This window comes from Alligator sinensis, unplaced genomic scaffold (genome assembly GCF_000455745.1).
Source record: "Alligator sinensis unplaced genomic scaffold, ASM45574v1 scaffold1144_2, whole genome shotgun sequence".
Lineage (NCBI taxonomy): Eukaryota > Metazoa > Chordata > Crocodylia > Alligatoridae > Alligator > Alligator sinensis.
Window position 1 is genome coordinate 147,758 of NW_005843031.1, and position 22,974 is coordinate 170,731.

The window sequence follows — 22,974 nt, forward strand, 5'->3', positions numbered from 1 at the left end:
TGGATTTCTTCTTAAATTTATGTAGACTGCTAGTGATCATTCCTTCTTGCTCCATATTTATATATCAATAATTTAAATATTCTATCTAGAAACATTCTATGTTATGTATTTATGTCAGCCTGATAATTTTATAATTCCACAAGTTCTCATATAATTCTCCAAGTCTTTTCCCTTTTTTTTAAAGATGGAGTTATGTCAACCATCTCCAATCTTATTGATCTTTGCTTGTATCCATGATGCAAATATTGTTACAGTTGGCTCCAGGATTTTTTCATCCAGTTCCTTCAGAGCCCTGGAATCATTTTCATCACATCTTGCAAATTTAAATCTATTTAAATTTTTCAAAAGGTCTTTGATATACTTTTTACTTATTGTGATTCTTTTCCCTTCTCTTTTATTTATATCACTTGTGTTATCTGTCTGGTTGCACAGGTTCTTTGTTTTTGGTTTGTTTTGTTTTTTTGGTCTCTTTGTTTTATGAACACTTACAAAGAGTGAAAATTGAGCAGCTTTGTTTTTTTTTATATTATCTTCCATTAAGATCTTACCCTGAGTATTGGGCAAGTGGGCCTCCAGTTTCTTTGTTCTGTGTTTTTTCTCTGACATTTAAAGAAATGTGGTTGTCCAAGATATTCAAGACATAGATGATCTAATGGTCTCTTCTGACCTCAAGATTCATGAAACTATGAAACAGTTAATTGTACAGAAATATAAGATAAATTAAATTCAATCAAAAGTTTCCTGTTCAAACTATAGAGTTAATAATTGGAGCCTCTCATAACATTTTTCTCAAGGAAGATTTAACTTAAGCATATTAAATTATCAAGTGCCTAATTAAATGTGCTACATTTGGATGTATGGCTTCAGTATTGGTGTTGGATAATAAAACAGTGGCTCATATTGCAAGAGTTGTAGCTATGTCTGAAGGCTACAATATACAATTGTGTGAATATAGGATATGAAAAAGAATAAACAGATGGCTCAGAGTAAGCAATTTAAAATAGCTCCATTGTCATTTATTTGCATGAAAACTCAGCACATACTCTGACATTAAGAGGTTATGTGAAATCAAAGAGCTAATTTTGTTCAAGTATCTGTTTCTGGAGGGTACCTAGCATAATAACAAGCCAGCCAAGGTCATTGTGAGAGAAGTAACATACTGCTGAAAGTTTCCATTGATCAAAATAGGATTCAAGGTCTTGAAAGGTACCAGAAAAGAATGAATCAAAGAAACGTACACATAGTAATGAATGCACTAATTCACATTTTGAATGTAATTTGGTCACTAAATCTCAAATCATAATTGTTCATGAGAGAAACTGCTGCTTGCTATAAAGCAATCAAGGAAAATTCTGAATGCATATCAAAGCCCACTTTTTCTGGAAATGAGTTATATTTGTATATGGCTAAATACAGTCAGTCAAAAAGCCGAAGGCTAAGTTAATTCAATCGTCACAGATTAGTCTAAACTGTGTAGATTGAACCAAAAAGTAAGTGAACAGACATTTACTTTTCATCCCAGAAATGAAGCCACATGCCTGCAGTAACTCAAGCCAAAAGCCAGGGGGCAGTAGAGAATGCCTTCCTGCTCAGCAGGAGAGCTAGTTTGGGCCAAGGCTAGCCTGCCTGCTCTGTGAGGGACAGTTTGCAGAAAAGGTGCAAAGCATCCTGGGATGCTGGGGGACTGTCAGTGAAATTGAATCTGGAGGGGATTTGGGACAGAAATGCAATAAACCGATTTAACCTAAATCAGTTAAGTCTGATGCTATATCCACCCAGGTTTATCTTAAACCAGTTTTGGCCATTTTGAAAGCAGTTGATATGCTCTGAACTTCTCTTGTGTTATGGACTTGAACCAGTTTCCAAATATTTATACTGGTTTATATGTAATGTCTCTAGCCCAAGTATACAGTTATATGCGTAATATTTGCTTATCTACTTTTGTGTGCATTTAACATGACTCTGTGTACCGGCTGGGTTTTTATACATTCAATGGGTGTGTTATGTAGTATAAATGTGTGTATTTGCAGTTACAATATTTGCAACAGATTTGGTCTTTAACTCTACACATATGTCAATGTGTGCATCTTTACAAACCAGGCCTTCGGAATCTATCTAGAAAGGAAATGTATATATCTCTTCTTTTTTTAGTGGGGGAGACAGGGACAAAGGGAGTGTAGTAGGACTGAGAAAACATTCTTAAAACATTTCTCCCCATTACTGGAGAGCTAGGGGAAGATTTAATATAAAGAAGTTAAACACCCAAAGATTTCAAATGGAAGTTAGTGCTGAACTGCCATTTCTGCTTTTGAAAATCTACCCCACAGTTATTTTATCTGAAACCAACAGAGAAGACATAATTTAGACACTGAATACAACATCTTATAAAAAGTTTACATTCTGCTTTCTTTAGGACAAATTCTGACTCCAAATACATGTATAAGACCTTGGTGAAACTCAACAGGATCAACAGATCTGATAGCATAATTTGTCTCTTCATTTGAAGATGCATTTCTTACATATTTAAGGTAAGGAAAGAAAATGGAAAGTAAAAATGGCCAGAAAATTAACACACTAAATTTACAGTTAGACCATAAGGTGTACCTCTACTCTGCCTTCTGCCTTATATATTTGCATCTATTTGGACAAGAATAGCAAAAATACCATTCCTGTGCAGAAGGAAAGCAAGAGGTTGTGCTATCTAGTGGCTCATGTTCCTGCTACAAATAAGCAAGACTGAGTTTTGTTAGTTATTCTGATACAGATGTAGCATATGACCTTGGAAAAAATGTCCTCTTTCTCCTTCCCATTCCACTATTTGTCAGTCTTTTACATTTAACTTATAAGTTTTTTGGGAAAAAATAAAAGGCCTATGAACGTATTAGGCTCACAAACTCATTTAAATGGGACATGCCTAAGGACTGCAGAATTGTCCATATTTACCAGATGTACATTAGATGTAAACTGTGTAACACAGTTTCTTGCCTCATGACAGTTTTTGTTGAAATGCGATACTAATGTGTATCAAATATGTCTTTAATATTTCATAACACTCATAAAATCTCATTATAACCAATGTCATTGGAAAGATGCTGACAGACTCTGTGTAACTTTTCTATGTGGAGACCTTTTCTAATAGTAATACAATTATGCAGTTAGTGGAGGTTCTATGGGGTATGACTAAATCTTTTGTCAAATGTCATATCATCCTCCCCATGACACAAAATAGTACCAGGTACAAAACAACATTTCACCTATGTTGTCCTTTTTTTTCAATAGACTTCTTTATTCAAACAATATAGAAAATGTAAAGTTGAGGATTACTTTTAATTCTGCCTTTGGAAATCATATCTCACTTCCCATTATGTATTGTTTATATTTGTTAAAACAAATATTAGGAAAAAGGGAAGTAATTTAATGGAGATACTATAAATTATATTTATGCTGGTAACAAAGACCAAAATATCATAACAATTTAAACTGATGTTATGTAAATTGATACCAAAATTGAATATATTGGAAGAGCCATTTTTTAAGCATGGATCACCTTTGGTATATCAATTTTTTCCTTAGCATTATATTATGAAATGTGCTGTGAGAATATGTGATTCATAAATGCATCAATTTTACTTATTTCTTATCTTGCAGACAATTTCCTTTTCTTTTTTCTTTTTGGCCCAGGTACAGAAAATTAAAACCTACGGGTGCCTATACACATGCAGGGAGGCTGTTCTGATGCGCTGTAATTACAGCGTGTTGGAGCATGATTAATTACCACATTCCAGCAGACTTCAGCATCATGTGTATCAGTGTCCCCACACTGGAAAATGGCAGTGGGGGTGTTTTAACCAAAGCTTGTTTAACTAAAGCACCCCCACTGCCATTTTTCACTGTGGGGATGCTGATACACATGATGCTCCAGGAACTTTAATTAGAGTATCTCTCAGAGCTGCTCTAATTGAAGCGCCGTCTCCCCCCCTCCTCCCCATGGCCTCCTGGAGCACATGTATAAATATCCAAAGAGCCCACAACTATATGGGTTGCTGAATTTCTTCCAATTGAATTTCTTCTAGGTATTGATAGAAGGGGCATTGTGCCACATGTAGGCTTGCTGACTATGCATAAGTGGTCAAAAGTTGTAGCAAAATCTGCAGAATGTCAAAATAATCTTTAGAGAGAGAACCTTAATGAAGAGAGATGTTATAAGCTGTTAGAAGTGCTTCGAAGTGGTTTGTTCTCCATGCAAGCAAATATTTATTTTATTTAGTTCCACCTAGCTTCAGCTAAGTCCTCCTAGATGTGAAACAGTGCCAATGTATTTGATAGAAATGTGTTATGCCCTTTAGATGTTATTGGTAATTTGTGTATTGTTGGATTCATCTCTCCCTCTCTCTCTCTCTCTTTATATATATATATATGTATAAAATCAGCAAAGAAAGTCTCCAGTAGGGCATAAGAATCTTTAGAAACATCTATTTTGTTCAGGAAAATATCATCATCTTCATGATGTCTAAGAGCATTATTGCTGCAGAGGTAAAGGATGCAGAATATCCAGGAGTATGGAATATAATTGTGTGGGATTTCATTTAAACAAACTGTGTTGCTCTCCCTACTAGCAGCTGAGAACTGGAGATGGAGCCAAAGAAAAGTTACTGTGCATCAGCTTGTCTTATTCAGCTGTTTGATCAACTTTGTTCCCCAGGAAACAAGATACTCCTCACAATAAAAGCTTGATATAAATACAGACACCTGTAGATCAATAGCTACAGATGGATAGAACCCCAAAATATTTTCAGATAGTAACATGTATGGACTTGCCATTAGTGGATGTCTTCATCTGACATTCTTTAATCGTTAAATAATACCATCCCCATTTGCACAGGGTGAAAAATGGATAAGCAAAACTATGTCTTTTTAGCAGGTATGATACAACTGTATTGATTTACAGTGCTGTAAGTGAAAGCATGACATCAGAAATGTATGGAGGTGGCAAAATGTCATAATTGCAAAAAATGTGGCTTCTGCACACAAAAATATCAAAACAAGCATGAATGAATGTTTATATAATCATTGTTTGTTTTTTCCTGATCCTCTAGCAAAGGTACCAAAAGGCTGATGTACTCATTTTAGGTGCAAGACAAATGCTAGAAACCTAAATTAAAATTTTCAAGGTGCTCTAAGAGAATTAGGCACCCCACTGAAAGTGATTTATGTTTCTTTGAAAATCCCAGACTTGATTAATCCTGACAGATCATAGAAAAATCAAAGTACTTTGCAATACAACAGTGAATACAGAAAATGTAATGCATATAAATGACTCTCATTTACATTCTAGCATTTTAATGTTTACTCTCTCTCTCGCCCCATATTTTCCTGTTGTTCTTGCTTTTATCTCCTTTTTACTGCACTTCTTGTCACCCCTGCCAACTACATCTTTTTGTTATACATTTTATTTTATTCTATGATTCCTGATTTTCTACTACTTCCTCATCTCTCTCATATCTCTTTTTGTTCCTGATTTTTTCCAGCTCCACTGAGCTATCATTACTTTTCCCGCCATCTGGCTAGACAGCTGTTACTGATATTACTGAGTGAATGAGTTGTGAAAACAGTTGTGCAGAAGCCAATTTTACCTGCAGTTCTCATCCTCTATGGGACCAGAAGTCCTGAGGATGGGAAGTGGGGAAATGATGTGTGAAACAAACCTTGATGCTTCAAAGAAAGTCAGCATGGTACAAAATATGGTGAGGGACTACCTGGGACTGATCCAGTTTAAGTAGACATGTGATTTCAAGGAAAAACAAGTGGAATGCCAATTCTGACATGGATGAATCATTAACTCCAAATTAATTTATGGGAAAATCCAGTCCAAGGTAGCCAACCTGAGTATTCCACTGGAGTATTTTCCACTTGGAGGAAAGTGTAGGAGAAATCCTAAGACTGGGCCAGAAGTGGAGTGTGACAACTCCTTCCATTTTACTATATTTCTGATGCAGAATATCCATGTAATGGTGAATCAGCCAATCCTGATCTGCCTCCACAGCTTCTAACCCCCTTCATATTACCAGGAAAATATAGACCTTGAACAGGTGATTCCATAGCATACAAAAAATAAATATTTCCAAACCCCACAACTTACCTAAATACTAAACTAATTCAACTGCTCTTCATATTTGTTGAAAGCAGGAGCAATATTTATCCTTTTGTGATCAAGGAGTTATGATCATTAAGGTCCAGATCCAGCAAAACACTTATGCATGTGCTTAATATTAAGCACATGAATAATCCCACTGACTTCTAAGAGACTACTCATTCTATAGTGTTAATGCTGTGATGTTCAAAAACACAAATAATTATTTTAAAAGATCACACCTGACTCTTCAAATTCGCTGTTGTAAGCATTCCAGGTCTCACTTATGCGAAGCAGGTTTTCTTCCATGGCTTGAATGTCCATGTATGGACAGTTGCATTCTGGGAATTTGGGGCCACACTGACACCAGCAATCATTGTCCTTGCAGATAAATTCCCCCTCAGAATTGCAAGCAATATAGCTCAGAGCTGCTTGCACAAAACGCTCCTGAAGATATTCAGGCAGGATGACCTGAAGACCTTTAGGAAATAAAATAAGAATAATCTTATTAAATTATGAGGAATGGTTGAGCCAAATAGTGATGGTGATTAAATTCAGCAATCTACATATCCTAGTAACAAAGAAACACATAGATACAGAAGGAAACCAGGTGGCCTGCTGATGCCAATTTACCTATTTTTTCTGAATTTAAACTATGCAATGTTTTCCTTTCCCAAAGTTTGAACTCATTCCCTCTGACTTCAGAATATCAACTCTACTAACTAGTAACCTCAATTCTTCAGATAGGCTTACTGGAGTGCTTTCCTTCTGGAGAGACTGTCAAAAAATAAGAAGGAAAGGATTACATGAACTTTTTAAAATAAATAGAATTGTAAGAGATTTGCTCTAGGGAAGCATGCATTTGAATTACAGTCTTGATACCAACAGTTGACTAGTAAATTTTAGAAGCACTGGAAAATAGAAAAAAAACCATAACCCGGAAAAAATGTGTGCAGTAAAACATTATCATTCTTTATTAGAATGTTTGTCCTTGTTGTTTTATCATAACAAGATATGTCCAATATATTCTAGTTATTTTTTTTCATTATGCCAAGAAGACTAATGGCAAAGAATGAAAAATATTCAAGGAGGAAACTTTCTGAACAACAGCAGCAACAAATTTAAGTTAATGTTTCATTTATTTTGAATATAGTTGTTTGTTATTTTTGCTTCATTAAGTATGGTGCAAAAATAGATCTATGATTATTCATTAAGGATTATGATTTTATTATGTTGAACAAAATAAAAGAGGAGATTTGCTGTTGGACTTTTAAAGCTATGAAGTGCTGTGTACTCACACTTCTGACTGATGCATCAGGCTAGGGTTCCCATAGAGTTCAATGGGTATTGAATCAGCATTAAATGAATATCACCCAGCAGGTTTGTATTTCAAAAGGGTCTATGTGACTTAGGAGCACAAGTCCCACTGGAAGTCAGTGGGATTGTGTGAACAGATTTCCAAAAAGTACAAATGGCACCTAACTCTTATTTGAAAGTCTAGTTGTAAATATGGGGTCCAGGCTAGCTGCCACTGTACCTTTGAAAATATCCCCCTGAGCTCCTAATTCAAGTACTTTTGAACATCTCCCCCTCACCTTCCTAGGAAAAAATGAAAATTCAAGAGGGATTTTCACTACCATGTCAAAAATACAAATAAGATACCCTTAATTATTCAGAACTTCTGTGACCAGAAATTAAAATCTACTATTACAATAATTTTGCGTATTATTTGCATGAGCTCAGTGAGTAGCATGATTATATGGTAATTAGAGCATTCTAATTTAGTTATGCCTGTCAGTCATGCTAGCTACAATATTAAACCAAAGAAAAAATATATTCAGCCATCTTATAAATATTGATCTTTTGCCAAAGATATGGAGATAGATTGTGCTACTCAGTTCACATTAAAAAGTACCTAACACCATGAAATCCCTTTAGAATAACACAGAGAGTTGCTTCTCAGTGTAAGGGTAGATTATTTGTTATATATGCCTCAATTCCATAGGCACTCATTTCAGTTCATGGAGATATTATCCTTTGTTTTTAAATACACAAATACATAGCAAATGTAATAAAACAATATTGTAAAATTTACAAAAAGAAAGCCTACCACAATAAAAGCACTGATGCTATTACTAAAGTTAATTTTCTTTGTGGGTTTCACCTGCCTCATGTCAAAGCATGTAAAACACAATTGTGACTCAAGCTTACTTTAAAAGCACACTGACAGACTTAGGAAAAGCCTTGAAGTTCCAAAATAAAAAGAACATTTGCATAGGCAATCCTGACCCCTTTGTTCAACATATCTGTATTACATAGTTTAAGCAGCTCCTAGCATTATGATTTTTTGTTGTGATGACAATCCAATGGCACGTGTCAAATCTTAGATTGATATAATAACTAATTTTCTGTTCAACTGACAAATATTATGTGAGTGCTGGGAGAACATGTCAAAATGGCAAAATTATTTTAAAAAACGCACTGAAGGGGTAAATTCCAATGAAAATTACATGATTATCTTCTGAGATCTTTTAGGTCTATAAATTCAGACAAGATCATATGAATTTTAATCTATGTTGTCCTTTATGTTTTCTCATAAAAATCCAGAGGGAGACAGAGGGGAGGGAAAGAAGAATGTTGGCATAATCAGCAAGGAGCTAACCTGTCTCTGAAAATGTGTGTTGATAACTGAAAAAAAAAAAAATCATATAATCAGCCCACCTATGCCCCAATACTGCAAACACTTCATAATGAGAGCACATGAGTAGCTCTATTGAAATCAGTTGTGCTACTCACAATTGCATATATAGCATTTAGCAGCAAGTATTTGCAGAGCCAGAGTCTTAATTTGTAAATTATGAGCCAAATACTTCTCTCTTTACACACATTCATTACCCTACTGATATCAGTGGGTTTACTCAAATAGAATTTGGTCTATGGAAGGAGTAATAATAAAGCAAGTAGAATATGTTTTATTTAAGTAACAATAACAAAGAGCCTTACATGTGACTCTACTACACCTCTCGTATTGACAAGTTGTTAAGGACAGATTCTGCCACACCATGATGATGACAGGTAGTACCTCTGAGGTGGTTTTGACAAAAAAGGATGAGGGCAACTAAAAATAAATATACATATCTAATGCACTGATTCTCAACCAGAGTGTCGGGATACCAGGGGTGCCACCAGATCCTTTGAAGGGTGCTCCAAGGTGTGATGAGATAAGCCAGATATGAGGGGACAAGCAGACAAGTGCAAGCTCAGGCTCATGGGTGCCTGACCACTGCCCTGACCTCACTGCCTGACAAGGCTGTAAGCACAACAAGCACTGTCAGTTTTTGAAATGGGGAGCTGCTCAATTCACAAAAGTTATGGAGGGGCACCTTGAATCTACTGAGGGGTGCCTTGAGTCTATTGAGGAGCACCTCAAACCTGAAGAACCACTGATCTAGTGAGATTTGTAAGACTGCCTAAGCAATATAGGTGTTTTGGGGTTTTTTTTTTAATTAATTCGGGGGGGGGGTATTAATTAAAATGAGAGCCAGGTGCCTAAACTGCCTTGGTGTTTTTAAAAATGCACTAGGCTTGTAAATACCTTTAAAAACCTGTCCATTCCTCTTCACATGCATCTTGTACCACTCAAAGTATAGGTATTACTTGAAGCGATAAGATATGGAAAATCATGTGTAAGTGGTGCTGTCTGCTTTGTAAAATCTCTGGGACTTTTAGTTGGGTAAACAGTGAATAAGCGATTGCTAAATAGAGCTGTAAAATGTTAACTGCATTATTTAAATTATTTCTGATGAGTACAGATATTGTTTCTATTTCAGATGCAACATGAGTTACTGACATTTCCTTTACTTTGTCTAGAATGTAGTTATGGGTCAAAAAATTAGGAAAATGACCTTTTATTGGGGGGGGGAAATGAAAAACAAATAGCCTGATAAATGTCATTCCATTCCATAAGAAATTAACAAAATTGCACCTACGTACCTTGCAACTGAATCTTATTTTCAGGACTCTGAACCAGAACAGAACTGACAGAATCTAGGTTGTCATAGTTACTGCAGCCAAGAGGACCAGTCCGGGTTTCTGTTACCTAGTGGTAAGGGAATGGAAAACCAGTTGCTATATTATTCAGAACAGACTGAAGTGTTAAGAGCTTGTTTTAAGGAACTCCCATCTATTTCAGTAAGCTGCATTCTACAGACATTAGCAATGTGATATAGGCCATTTTATCAGCTAAAGATATCAAACCAAATATTTTACAAGTACAGCAGACTTTTTATATTGTTTCTTTTACAAAGAACTTAAAATAGATTTTATCGGTCTGACAAAAGTTATGATATATTTCCATACTGGTGTTAGTTAAAGTGAGTTTGGTGAATATAGTTTAATAAAAATTGGACTGTAATTTTCATAAAATCTCAATCATACATGGAAGTAAGACTGTAACAAACAGAGACCAAGGGCTTGATTCTCATCTTGTACATAACAAATCTTACTCAAGGATAACTTCATTGTCTTTGGTGGATATACTCTAATCTGCCGATATGTAACTCAGGAGAACATAGGCCCTGGAACCTTGATGGAAATACCTGTAACAAAGTGAGCTTACACATTTCATGAACTTGCTGGGTTTCTTTCAATTAGGGGATCTAAAATAAAACCAAGCATCTTTAGAAATGTAACCTGTTGTAATCAGAAGCTTAAAGAAGCCTATGACTGTAGGATCAAAACACAATTGGACTGATCAAACATTAATCATTCCAAATGGTGCTGTGTTAGTGGGTGAGGCCTGGGCACTGAAAGAGGATGGATCAATCTGAGTTTAATAAATAAATGGAGATGAGAGAAGGAAAAAGTGGAATTCTTCATATTTCATATAGGAATATAAACAGTTTTAATCTGCAGAAAAGGAGGATAAGGGCTAGACAATGACTTTAGGCACAGCCTTGAGCAAGGAAAACTGATTAAACAAGGTTCCTAGGAACAGCCCTGAGACAGAAATCTGAGAATCAGAGTTGCTCCCTTATTCCCTTCCTTTCTCGAAGGCAATGGGCCTATATGACCATTGTCACCATCTTTCTCTCAGGTAGCTCCAGGGAGAGCTGAATGACTTCTGCCCTTTACTGTAGGTTAGATAGCAAACTAACAATCTAAACTTCAGTCTATAACTCAGGCTGGACATCTTGTGGTCTTTTCTATATATACCAGATTCATCTGGTTCAGAAACTCCATGAGAATTACCATGCTGGTATTTCTACTTCCAGTTCAATCTGAAATCAGGCATGGATGCACTGGATTTTTTAGCTCATCTATGAAACTAACTGAACCTTTTCTAATCCAAGAAAGTTTATATTCAATTTGAGTTTGAACCAAAAGTGCATAGTGGGTTTTATATGTTTCCAAATGGGTGCCTTTACATGGTTTGTCACATTTTCTTTGAAGTTAGTGATGTTCCAAACATTTTTTAAAATTAATTATTATCATGGATGAATAAAGATAAAAAACAGCCTTAGCATCATAATTTCATTTTATTCACTTCTTTTTTCAGTGGAGAATGTTTGTTTTGTTTTTTTAATTTTAGAGACAGTTCACTTCATCAGCAAAGATAAAAGTAGCACATATGCAACAAAAAATAAATGTATTCACAGTGGACAAAGTTCACTATCACACTGCAGCCCTTAATACTAGCTCTTTCATTATAAATGGTTCAGACCCAGCACCAAATGTAGGGGGTATCCCCAGCAAGCCAAGAATGAATGTCGTTGTGTGCATCTGTATGAGTTACCCTCTGGCAGGAACTCTCCAGGGCAAGGACTGTCTTGGGTTTAGAGGACATAGGCATAATATTCCCATACTAAAACCATTCTGTGCTAAAAGTACTGAGTCATAGAGATATAGGAATTGGAAAGGGTATTTAGGGCCATACAGTCCACTCTCTTGCATTTGCTGGCAACCACTTGTGCAAGGATGCTTGAAAATCACCACTTTGAACACACACACACACACAACCACAATCATAAGTAAATACTGGGAACACCCTAAAATATGCCAAAAGAAAACAGAGAAGAAAAGGACACCACCAACATCCTTTACCTGCAGGACCAGGGAAATAATTGGTTAATATATGCTCAGAGAATTCCAGGAAAATGACAATGCCTCATGCTATAGAAGAAAACAAAAAACATTCAAAGTCTTTGTCAGTTTGATCTAGGACAATAATTTCTTACTGACTTCAGTTTTTGTGAGAAGAGTAAGACTCTTTATCCAGGTGTATTATAAATACACCTCTAAATACATATCTATATATTTTAATGCATGTCATAAACCCTATCAAATCTTGAGTGGGAGGCTTGTGGGGGGTCATGCAGATTTTCTTGAATTTGTTGTACTGATACAGTGTACACTGTCTCCTTGAAAAGCCCATATTATACTGTATCCATTGCTGTCACTTTTATCTCTGTATGGATTATGTTACATTGTCTATACATTTCTTTTATGATTTTGATCATGGTTCAATCAAAGGAACTTAGGGCTGAATACTTAGGAAAGGAGAGTAGGCGTAACTGCTAAATATCTTTGACCATAGTACTGTGAGGCCAGAAACAATTGCTGTCCCAATCACAGACACAAAGAGCCACTGGTGAGATAGGCACCCAATTTATTGTCTGCTTGTAGTGGAAAAGATAGCTGTACAACAGTGAAGGCATCTGAGAGAAATGGCCCATCAGCCAGAGGGATGCCAGATGTCCTAGGGAGATACATTTCTAGAGGATTCTGAGGCAGACAAGATTATTTGGGTAAATCTGATATCTTTTATTAGACCAAATTCAATAGTTGGAAAAAAAATGTTTAGCAAGCTTTGGGGTTTAAAAACCCTTCATCAGGCTGAGGAAGTGAGACTCATAAGGAATAAAGACAATACTGATGGGGGAAGGAGACTAGCTTAGAGGTATTTTAAGGGATATCAGTGAGGTAGCTAGGGTCTTTGGATTTTGTCAGGTTTTGGAGAAGTCCAGGTCTAGCAATGAGGACTAGCAGAATCAATAGGAAAGCTGATCTCTGAAAAGACCACCAGGACTATTCAAGGGACTAGAATAGTAGCCAGATGTCTTCAAACTTATGGTCAAGTTTTATAACAAATCTTTTTGTTGTTTTGTCTTCTTACTGATTGTCTGTGGGAACGAGGTGGCAGAGATTCCCTTACTTCAGCTGTGAAGTCAAATATAAGGGCAGGTCAGTCAAAAACTCACAGTCTTAGCTGTGGCCAAAGTCTTAATGTTATAGAGGAAGAGTATGACCCTATCTCCAAAGCCAGTACCTCGATCTCCAAAGCCAGTACCATTCAGAAGAAGAAAAAAATATATCTTCCAGGCCCCTACAAAAAAATCCCCAAAGCACATGGGTGCTGGATGATGGCTGAGCATCTGAAGACTTCTTGAGCTCCCACAAGGGGTCGGAGTGACAGGAAAAGTGCAAAGATAGTACTGCCATTTTTTCCCCAAGCCCTCTTCTAGGCCCAGCTCAGACACAACATAGCGAACTTGACTTTTGTAAGTTGATTTTATTTTATGCCGGAGACTAAACAGAAAAGATGATGAAAAGATGAGAACAAAAATAACATATTCTTTTTCTTGTATCCTGCTATAGCTACTTTTTTGGGGGGTTCATGAAAAATGTCCTAAGTTAGCAAACTAGGGAGCTAGATTCTCATTTATACTTCAAATAAGAAAATGTATCAGATAAATCAATTATTTAGGAAGAGTTGGTTAATATGTTGTTTTTAGGAGAAATATTTTAACAAGCTATTTTAAAAGATGGGGAATGAGGAGAGTGTCCTTATTTCCCTAAAGGTTGCATTGACATTAACATGTAGCCCCACAGATTTCCATACTTCTTCACAAACACATGGTTCTGTTGTGGCTTATGACTTTGTAACAGGGTCCCTACCCTGTTACAAGAATGGGAGAAAGGGATCCAGGGGTACCTTCCCCTTTTCCCCTCCTTCGACCCCCTCCACCTTTTCCTCTCTTACCTTTTTCTGTCTGCCAGTGCATCCTTTCTCTGACTGAGGTCCCTTCCCCATTGTTTCCTTGTTCTGTGATTCTGATTCCCACCATTCCCCCACACCACTTCCTTCCACTTCATGTTTGTGTGTTTTCTGCCTGTGACCCAGTGGTGATGCCAGAGGCAAACTCATAGGCAGGGGAGCTTGAAGCATGATGGCCAGTGGGTCTAGGTGCAGTCAGAGCCTGATGATCCAGGAGTTAGAAATAGAGGGGTTATGTGACCCAGAGAGCCCTGCATAAGCTCAAGCCTTAGACCAGGAAAGGGTAGTCTGGCTGTGGAAGCCACAGAAGACAGAACCTTGTCTGGGAGGGATGAGGACCCCAGCCCAGACTGTAGTGAGAGGACTGTAGCAATGAATAAAGGGAAGCTGGGGACCTGTATAGGGAGCAACCTAAGTACCCTGGGCACTTTCTGCTTGGAGCCCATCACCAAGGGGTGTGGTGAAGACCATGGGGACATTTCTTTGAGCTGGTGCTTGTATTTTGTGGTTTTCATTTTTCTCGGAGGGCCAGATTGTGGTTGCAGGGGCGGCAGAGACCACTGAAAGGGGATAACTGGGGACATCCTGAACTTACAATTCCACTGTGTGTACAGAGGATAAGAACTAGAGTATGTTCTGTGGCTGACTGAGGCTCAGATTGTCTGGACTAAAAGGCAGGAATCTGGCAGGAGAAAAACAGGAGTTGACACCCTGTGTGACAGATATTGCAGGGTCTGAAACCTGGGCCTTAACCAAAGCTGGCTCAGGAGTTTGCGGACCTAAACAGTAGTCCCCAAGCTAGAAGGCTCAGAGAGAATAAAATTGGGATGAGGCTGGGGGAGAACCTTGGACCAGACAGTGCCTACCTCTTCAAAAGCATGCCTTGCCCTGTGCAGCTTCCCCTACTCATTTTAACATCAAGATGTGGCAGGCAAGACTAATAAATAGGGGAGACACCAGAGAGTGTAGGTGCTAGTAGGTCTCTAGAGGCAGATACCACATAGCAGCACTCATAAGCAGCCTAAAGACCTATAACTTTTCTGTGGACTTGTGTGCAGTTTGTATCCCCCTGCCTCAACTCTCAGTAATACTGGGCTTGATTATCTATTGTCCCATATCTTGTAACCTCATTGACACCTGTGCAAAGTGAAGAAAATACTCTTCTTTCTCAATTAGTCTTATATTCTGTTCAATTTGCACTAATGCACAAAGCTCAGAACAATGGAAAATCAAGCTCATTGTGTCTAGAGGCAAGCATATTGTCTCCATGAGCACTTGGAAAAATACACAGCACCAGTCCCTGCCATACCCTTTAGCAAGGTGCAGCTTGAGTTTGGCTCATGATCTCTCCTGTCTATACCCACAATGAAGTCTCTAACAATGATGCCATTTAGGGATGTGTGAAATGGGCCCTATTTGATTCAGATTCAGATTCAGCCCAAATCAGGGACAGTGATTTGATTAGTTGATTTGGATCATTGTCCCCAATTTGATTCTGCCAAATCCGAATCTCAAGATTTGATGCTGATTCAAAGAATCAGTGATTCATTCATAGACACAGCTCTAAATGTTTTTTGTACATACCTTGAGGTACCAGGTGCAGCTCGTGAATGCTACAATGCTGGGGCACATGAAGCATTCTACAGGAGCATGGGGGGCCCCTGCGTGCTCAGCGGCGAACCTAGAAGTGGATCAGAAGTACTTCCAGTCCACTTCCAGGTCCACCAGGGAACATGCTGGGCAATGGGCCATGAGGGGACCCCGGGTGGCCCCTGGACCCAGGAGGCACCAGTTGCCTAGCCAGAAGGGTGCGGGGTGAGCCCCCCACAAGCTCTCTGATGGAGCTGGAAGTGGACCAGAAGTGCTTCTGGTCCACTTCTGGGTCTGCTGCCGAGTACGCTGGCGAGCCCCCCATTCTTCTGTATGACACTCCATGCACCCCAGCATCCATGAGCCACCTGCTACCTAGAGGTATGTAGAAAAAACAGTTAAAGCTGTGTCTATGCTTGAATCACCAAATCTTTCTGAATCAATTCAGAGGGTTACAATTTGATTCAGAGAGATTAAAGGGTCCTCTGATTCGATTTAGTTTTCGAGATTTGGCCACCGAATTGGGCTGAATCGAATCAGGGACCAAAGCTTTCCACAGTTCTAATGCCATTTCCTAACATTTCCAGTCCTCATGATTATTTATCCTGAACCAGCACAGAGCCTCTCTGACTTAAATGGATAATGGATTCACCTATTCACCTTTTGCTCTGACCCTCAAAAGCCTCCGAGACAACACTGAGAACCTATTTTCATGTGAGTAATCCCTATCCATATGAGAAGTGAACCCTAATTCAGTGATGAAAATAGCAAAGATATCTAGGACAGACACCCATGAAAAATAAGACAAACACACATCAGAAAATACACACATCTGTAAAAGCTTGTGCAGAGAAGCTCTTCACACTGGATGTAGATGTGGCAGCTATTATATTATTTATTCTGTTTTGGAAATGTAATTAATATTCTTAAAGAGCAAACATAGTTTGATGTGTTAGTATCAGTTTTATAGCTGTTTGTTTTAAAGGCAGTACAAAGACATGTCATTATTTTAAAATAAACATGTGGCCATCTTTTTAATTCTCATTCATTCTCATTAGTGACTGTACTAAGGAAGGACAGTAGTTATTATGATGGGCTTTTATTCTGTACACGAAGATTCATTCTTCATTCAAATGGATGTTGCAAGGCAACTGAAGAGGTAGGGATGATGACTCACTTGATTACAAAGATGGCAGACCTGTTTTACTGGGGTGATAAGAGACTGGGAAAAAGTTACTCCTATATTACCAGTCTGACCTCAGTGCTTTGAACAAACCGCAAAATTATTACGTAAGAATTACATTCTCTCTCTCCTATATATATTTCATAGATTTCATCCACCCCCCCCATATCTGTGTGTGTGTGTGTGTGTGTGTGTGTGTGTGTGTAACAAACCGCAAAATTATTACGTAAGAATTACATTCTCTCTCTCCTATATATATTTCATAGATTTCATAGACCCCACCCATATCTGTGTGTGTGTGTGTGTGTGTGTGTGTGTGTGTGTGTGTGTGTGTGTGTGTGAGTGTGTGTGTGTGCGTATCACAGCTAGGCTGTGATTTATACTATAAACTCATACAAGAGTTTAACACTGAACTGGATCACAGAAAGCATAGGCCAACAGTACATGTGCAATGTAGACCTCCAGGAACCAGGAGCAAGTAGGAATGGAAGAGGTATGCCTCCAAGCTACTAAACTTCTGAGATTGTTCCTGTGTTATTTCAGCTGACACACTACCACTTGGTCAGGCACATACCTAAAGTTGCATTACTAGATCTTCACCTAATATCAGCTTCCATAGCTCAGTGGCATCTGAGGAATTATGCAGCTTTATTCCTAAGGATGTAAACTACAATTTTCACACACATTTATATAAACAATACATGTACAATTTACATTTTCAAAGTAGAGCTTTCCTTTGGTGAAACTCCTTCACCCATATATCCTTAGCTACCTCACACAAAATGTACTGAACATAAGATAAAAGGATTTGTATTGAGAAAAAAAGAATACACTGTATTCCTAATGAATGATAAGGAAAGGCCAACAAACAGAAAGCTGTGTGAAATCCAGTCTCTCAGAGGTGCCTGTTACCACTGAACTAACTGATGTTGTTACAAACATAACTTTTACAGACATAAAAGTTCTGCTGAATGGAACTTGTAAAATATGAGGAAAATGAACAGGGACTTGTAAAATATGAGAAAAATGAAAAAAATTAATTACATAGTATTTACCAAATCCATCTCAACTGTTTGCTGGCATGTTTCTCAATAAGTGTAAGGTGCTCACTTTTTTCATAACTCATTTTAATCACAGAGTTGGCTATCAGAATAGCGAGTATTAGGGCTGTGCGAGGCTTCAGTCCCTGATTCGATTTGGCAGAGATTTGGCCCAATTTGGTGGCCAAATCTCTGAATCAGAATCGAATCAAGAGAACCTTTAATCTCTCCAAATCAAATTGGAACCCTCCAAATCAATTTGGAGAGATTTGGAAAGATTCGACAATTCAGACAGACAGAGCTTTAAATGGTTTTTCTACATACCTCAAGGTACCAGGCAGTTCATGAATGCTGCAATGGTGGGGCAGATGGAGCGTCCCACAGGAGCATGGGGGGCTCCCCAGCACGCTCAGCAGCAGGCCCAAAAGTGGACCAGAAGCACTTGTGGTCCACTTCTGACTCCACCAGGGAGTGCAAAGGGGGTCACCTGTGCCCCCCCGCCCCAGCTCAGCAACTGGTGCCTGCCGGGTCTGGGGGGGGGCACCCGGGGCCCCCTGTCACTGATTGCCAAGCCAAGGCGGTGTGTGTGTGTGGGGGTGGGGGGCAGCATGCTCGGCGGTGAACCCAGAAGTGGACTGAAAGTACTTCTGGTCCACTTCTGAATTCATCGCTGAGCACGGGGAGGGGGGGGAGGGGGCTCAGCGCTCCTGTGGGATGCTTCATCTGACTCATCATTGCAGCATTCGCAAGCTATACCTGGTACTTTGAGGATTGTAGAAAAAACGTTTAAAGCTGTGTCTATGTGTGAGACGCTGTTTCTCTGAATCAGCATCAAATCTTCAGATTTGGATTCAGCCAAATTTAATTGGGGACAGTGATCCAAATCAACAAATTGAATCACTGTCCCCTGTTTGGTCCAAATCTAAATCTGAATTGAATATGGTCCATTTCACACACCCCTGGTGAATATCAAGTTAATCCATTCTAGACTGATCACATTACCATTGAAATTAGTGGGAATTTTGCCATGGCTGGGGGTGAAATTACACTAATTTAATTACTTTTTGAACAAAGAATTCTGACTTCCAAGGTCATCCTTTGGAACTGTTATGTCTGAAGGTGAACAATATTATGAGGTAAATTTATAAATGGTAGATAAAAATATATAAAATATAATGAGTACAATCATTTGAACCTACTGCATTAATGGTGGAAAATCACAGAAGGGCATCTTAGACTTATTCTGTTTTCTAAGATATGCAGGCCAGATGGAGTACTAGCACATGAAGGAAAACAACACAGAATAAAGTTGCTTAATAACCAAAAGCTACTAAAAACAAATAACAATAGTCTGACATGAAGCAGGCAGGCTACTGTCAAGTGTCTTGTTTCCAAAGATTATCACAGCATAGGTGTCCCTGGGCATTAGGGTTTTCAAATCCCAGAAATAAACTATAACATTTGGCATTAATGAGACAACTGCCTACAGTTTTCAGTCAGTTAAGACTCAAAGCCATGGTGATAACAATCCGATTATAGGTGCACTGAGAACATACCTCCTAGCTCTTTAGTGGGACTGACCTCTTGTGATATCAGTAGGTAGTATTTCCTTAGAAACAGTGTACCTTTTTGTCAGTGATAATTACAGCTATGAAAAGGCTTCCCTAATGAAAGGGAAATATATTTTTGCAGCAATAGTTATTTGGTGTGTCCAGGGGACAATTTTCAAGTGCATGTTGCTAATATTCCTAACTACTTGCCCCTGGAGAGCCACTGTCTTGTCTTACATGACAAACTATCCTTCTGGAAGACATTTTAAAAACATAATTGTATTTCAAGGAATATAACTTAACCAATACAAAAAAAGAAAAAGAAACAACACCAGCATGAGTTATTTATGGAAAGTCACATCCATCAGCCCAACAGATATAGTACAGACATTCAATGCATTGTTCTACATTTTGAATTTTGAATTTGAAACCTGCTCCTACCTGCTAGATGTCCCACGCAGCTCAGCCAGGTGATGTTTCTGCCTGACTATACTTTGTATGCCTAGTGCTCAAAATTGTTGCTACTGCCCGTTTTCTGCCCTTAAAGTGGCAGACATCCAAAGGTGCAGTGCCACAAACGTAACGTCTGAACCCAGCCTTTTTGTCTGAAGGTCAAAGGAGGAACAGAGATGCACACACAGCTTCTGGCATGGGAGGAAGAAGTATAGGCCCTTGGACTGGAAGGAAAGGAAATGGGGCCATATAAAAGTCAAAAACATGCGGGAAGAAAAAAAGGAGTAGTGATGCATAGATTAATTTGAATACAGAGTAGTGAAAGGATGGTACACAGGGAGCTAGTAGGGAGAAATGAAGAAATACAAGGCATGGGTAAAATTAAGTCAGGCCACTTCAGTACTACATAGGGATTGCACTGAGGTCTTCTGGTGGAGAGATCTAAGCAGGATACTTTATAATGCCAGAGAAAGGGTAATAGTTGGGAGCAGGTGTTGACAACAGAAGTTGATGTGCATCTATGAAGGAACTGCAAATCCTTTTCTTTTTTTTTCCTTTTTTTTTTCTTTTTTTATAGAGAGTCTCATTATGCCATATCACTGTTGTGAAGGGGCTTCTATGGCTAATTCAAAAAAAAGGTCTTCACCCTACCCACTCAACTTAGTCCTATACATATCCTATTTATGAGTTTGTCTTCCTCCAAAACCAACGCTTTCCATAACCTACAATTTTGTTTCAGGAGTTCTTTCTTTATGCCCTCTACAGTGTGATAGTTGCTCCTCTGCTGCCCTGTTTGATTCAGAAAGTATATTAAAGGAAACCTGAGCCAGTAATTGGTACACAGTTCAAAATAAAGCAAACCTCATTAACCTTCCAAACACTGGCATCTGCTATGCTACCAGCCACATGAACATTGCAGGATACACAACTAACCTACTAAGAGCTCTAGAGATTTAAAGGTCTAAGTGCAATATTTTTAAACAACGTGAATTAATCTGTTATGCAGAAATACCTTGTAATTAATTACAATACATTTTCAAAATATTTTCTAGCTGGGAGCAATATGAATAACATTGGAGAAATACTTGTCTGACTGAGGTGGCTACTAGTTTACCAAAGTTGAGATCACCCTGAGGTTATCACAAAATCTAATTTATAGGATATTTCTCCAAATTAAATTAATAGAATGGTCCCAGAGTGCATCATTTTAAAGCTATTTGTCTTTCAAAAGTATATAGACTTTCAATTTATTTGAATATAAGAATATAGCTTTTCCAAAAATCTAGTTTAATATAGAGATTTTTTAACTATATTACCCAAGGTGAGGCAGTTAAGCAAGGATAAGATAAAAGCAGAATTAAGGTTAAGAGTATTATTATGAATGTTGTTACTAACCTCCAAAGAAGTGTTAAAAAAAAAAAAAAAGAAAATTCAGAATTTAAGACTACTTTAAAAAAATCAAAACATTTTGGGGACTGACACATCACAGGAATATAGCATGTCTATGTAGTAACTATATTCTGAAGATATTTTAATGTTTGTGACCTCTGTTTAGGTCAAATTAATGTTTAAGGCACAAAAGGCAAAGTTATATTTTTTTTTCGTTAAATGATGCCACTAAAAGCAGTGAGATGTGCCTGTGAGTCTAGGGTTTCTGAAGTATAGAGATTATGGATGAAATTTGGGCCCCACTGAACCAGTAGGAGTTTTGACAGTGGTGTTTATGAAGGGAAGATTTCACACTGGGTCTATGAAGAAAAATTTAAATCTGTTTTACCTCAGATGCCTTCAGGAAACTGAATGGAGAAAAGCATATCCCATTTTATTTGTGGAACAGCTCCTATGTTTCAGAATAGGAACTTAGGGTACCTATATACATGCAGCAAGGCTGCTCCCATGCACTGTAATTACAGTGGTAATTACCATGCTTCAGCAGACTCTAGCATCATGTGTATCAGTACTCCTGTACTGAGAAAATGGCAGCAGGGGAGCTTTAACAAGGCTCCAGCAGCCTTGGCACCTTGTGTATTCAGCCTCCTCACACATCCAAATGGTGGTGGGGACACTTTAACTAAAGCTTGTTGAATGCCATTTTGTAGCGCAGGGCACTGAATTGTATATAACCCATGTTGTGGATGTTTCAATTAGAGCAGCTCATGAGTGCCACTCTAATTAAAGTGCTCCCTCCCACCTCCAGAGCACATGTAAAGACACCCTAGTTTCCTCCTGCCTGGCTTTCCTGTGGGGCATGTAAAATAACCAAAGGAGTCTTCTCCCGGCACAACTGCATGTGAGGGTGAGGGAAGGGAAAGAACCATAGTTAGAGAACCTCCCCAACAAGCTGCCTAAACGTTAAGTGTAACTTGACATAGGTGATAGATGGCTGACTCAAAGTCACAAGATTGTAAGATTAGTGGTAAATAAGTGCAACAAAGTAGCTGATAAGAAAAAAAAATATAAAAATCACAAACTGATATTTGGGAAATATAGAGCCTTGCTTTGAAGAGAAAAGGGAATTTTAGGTAATATTTTAAAGGAAAACATTAAATTTATTGTTAGGTGTATTTAAATACAATATTGTTATGGTTATTGATAGACTCTAATATCCCTGAGATTGAAATAAGTGGGTGGAAAGTTAACCAGAGTTGAAGGTAAGTAGGGCTCTGAAGTCAAGAAAAGGAAAAGAAGATGTTGCAATGCAAATACATAGGTTTTAGCAATACGCTATAAATAAAGCTTCTTAATCTAGTACCAGTGGTACTAATCATAATCTAGTACAAGTGGTAACTCTCTACTGAGCAGGGAAACAACAGCCTCTCTTAAATGTTCAAGGACATGTCTACATGAGATGCTTTACTGCTCAGTGGAGCAAATTACTGGCCACGTTTACATTTGGTGGACTGTGCAGTTGTTACTGCAGAGTCATTTAGTACTTGCTTGTGCAGTACTAAATTACTGTGGAGTAACTGGCA

The 22,974-nt window shown here is 38.1% G+C and overlaps 1 protein-coding gene across 1 annotated transcript in view; it reads right to left on the reverse strand.

Moving 5' to 3' along the window:
* Positions 1–22,974, reverse strand: part of LOC102383839 (BMP/retinoic acid-inducible neural-specific protein 3) — a 156,474-nt gene that overhangs the window by 84,940 nt on the left and 48,560 nt on the right. The window contains exons 4-5 of the mRNA XM_014526351.2: positions 10,124–10,229; positions 6,373–6,609 (exon numbers count right to left, since the gene is read on the reverse strand). Coding sequence (XP_014381837.1) covers positions 6,373–6,609; positions 10,124–10,229 — 343 coding nt within the window. The remainder of the gene's footprint in view (positions 1–6,372; positions 6,610–10,123; positions 10,230–22,974) is intronic.